The sequence below is a fragment of the Engraulis encrasicolus genome, chromosome 17 (genome assembly GCF_034702125.1).
Source record: "Engraulis encrasicolus isolate BLACKSEA-1 chromosome 17, IST_EnEncr_1.0, whole genome shotgun sequence".
Classification (NCBI taxonomy): Eukaryota; Metazoa; Chordata; class Actinopteri; order Clupeiformes; family Engraulidae; genus Engraulis; species Engraulis encrasicolus.
Window position 1 is genome coordinate 39,401,570 of NC_085873.1, and position 1,973 is coordinate 39,403,542.

The 1,973-nt window shown below is 52.9% G+C and overlaps 1 protein-coding gene across 1 annotated transcript in view; it reads right to left on the reverse strand.

Annotated features, from left to right (window-relative positions):
• Positions 1–1,138: 1,138 nt before the first annotated feature.
• erbb2 (erb-b2 receptor tyrosine kinase 2) overlaps positions 1,139–1,973 on the reverse strand; it is a 61,066-nt gene continuing 60,231 nt past the window's right edge. Inside the window, exon 28 of the mRNA XM_063220757.1 lies at positions 1,139–1,973. This exon is cut by the window's right edge and continues 16 nt beyond it. Within this exon, the coding sequence (XP_063076827.1) occupies positions 1,568–1,973 (406 nt within the window). The 3' untranslated portion in view covers positions 1,139–1,567.

The window sequence follows — 1,973 nt, forward strand, 5'->3', positions numbered from 1 at the left end:
TCAGGGACCACCTGTCAATTGAATTGTCAGTTGACAGGTGGTAATTTGACGCTACTAATTTTAATGCAGATTTTATTCATATTACAAGCCTGTCTTATTGTGGTGAAGCTATGTTTAGCTGTGTAATAATGTTACATATATTGCCTACTGCTAGCTTGTCCTGGAAAAGTAGAATTCCCCTCGCGGACCACCTGAGCTCTGTCGCGGACCACCAGTGGTCCCCGGACCACACTTTGAGAATCACTGTTTTAGTGCGTAATTAATACGCCATACGCACTAAAACATGAACACTGACTGGCACAAGTGCACCATTTGAGATCCAGCAACAGTTTTTTTCCAGGGATGTATCGCATCATTCACTCTCCCATCAGTTTCGCCATGTGTGTATGTATTCCATGGGTAGAGTGAATCAAGTTCGCGTGAGAGTGGAGCGGAGAGCAGTATGAGAGCGGAAACGTTTCGACCCTCTGGACCTGGGGTCCGTTTCTCGATTCTTGTCGTTGCTAACCGTCTTAAGACCGTCTTAAGACCGTCTTACCATTCCCTTGGATTCAGTGGTGAGCGTCGCTGTCGAGAGAGAGACTTGAGTCGCTCGTACGAAGGACTTTGCTAACGACGATAGCAAAGACGCTTTTCGAGAAACGGACCCCTGAGCGGTGTTGCGGACTTGATTCACTCTTCCTGGATTTCTGCTTTTATTGCCCTGCACCTGACCCATCAGGTGGCATGTGCACACATCTACTCCTTTGAATGTGTACTCTCTATGGGTCCAACCCAATCTAGTTCCTCTCTTCACAAGCAGGTAATTGGAGTGCTTCTGGGTCTTCACCTTTTTTCCTTGGTGCTCATCAGTGTATGACAGAAGCTTCATTCAATATCTCGTAAAAAAACAGATGCTGAGGCAATTCAAAGGTTGCAATTCTTTTTTATTTGGCTACAATGCCTACGCGTTTCGGCCCTTATGGCCTCTTCAGGGCGTATAAGGGCAGGTGCGTAGGCATTGTAGCCGGGTTGTCAAATAAGTGAAAAAAATTCCCGCAACCTGAGTGCCACCAACAAACTTTTCCTGGACAACGTTTCGGTCATCCGACTCTTCTTTACCTGATGATGCCAGGCATGACCGAAACGTTGTATTACAGAAGCTTCATTCAATATCTCGTAAAAAAAAAGCACAATTCAAAGGACATTCTCTCATTTGCAATGGGTTCAATCGCGTCCCAAAAGTCGCTCTGCCTAAGCTGACAGCGGGGAAACTTATTTAGTATTTTCTCCACGGAGGCGGATCGTCGGCAAAGCCACAAGGCCACACGCACAAAAGGAGAGGAGGGGAGGAGCTCGGTTGAAATGGACCCCTTGCAGTGGTGACGTTCAGGGGGGTAAAGCGTGACCCAGTCACCAGGGCCCACACAGGGCCCACACAGTCCGATTTATGAAGATACATGGGTGGGAGGGGTCCATTGGAGCTGATTATACATAGGGCCCAAAACGTCCCTGACGCCTCGTGTCCATCAGTCCCCCCCCCCCCCCCCCCCTCCCCTCCTCAGGCGTCTCTTCCTCCTCCTCTCCCTCAGGTGTGCTGCTCCTTCTGGCCGCTCCAGGTGTCCGCCAGCCCCAGGTATTCCGGGTTCTCCGCGGTGGGCGTGACGAAGCCATTCAGGTGCCTGTGGGGCTGAGACATGCCACCCCCAACACCAACACCAGGGGGCGTGATGACCAGGTGGTGGTTGTTCCGCTGGTTGTTGGCGGCGGCCACCGCGGTGGCCTTAGCGTCCAGGTCCAGGTAGTAGGGGTTGTCGAAGGCGTCCGGCTGGGGCGGGTGCGGGGGCGAGGCCAGGGGCGAGAGGGGGCTGTTATTGGTCGGCGACAGGTACTCGGGGTTGTCCACGCTGTGGCCCGACGTCATGCCGTTGCGGAGCCGCTGGCGCTCGGCGGCGCCCTTGCGGGGCAGCGTGCTCGGACGCTCGCACGTCACT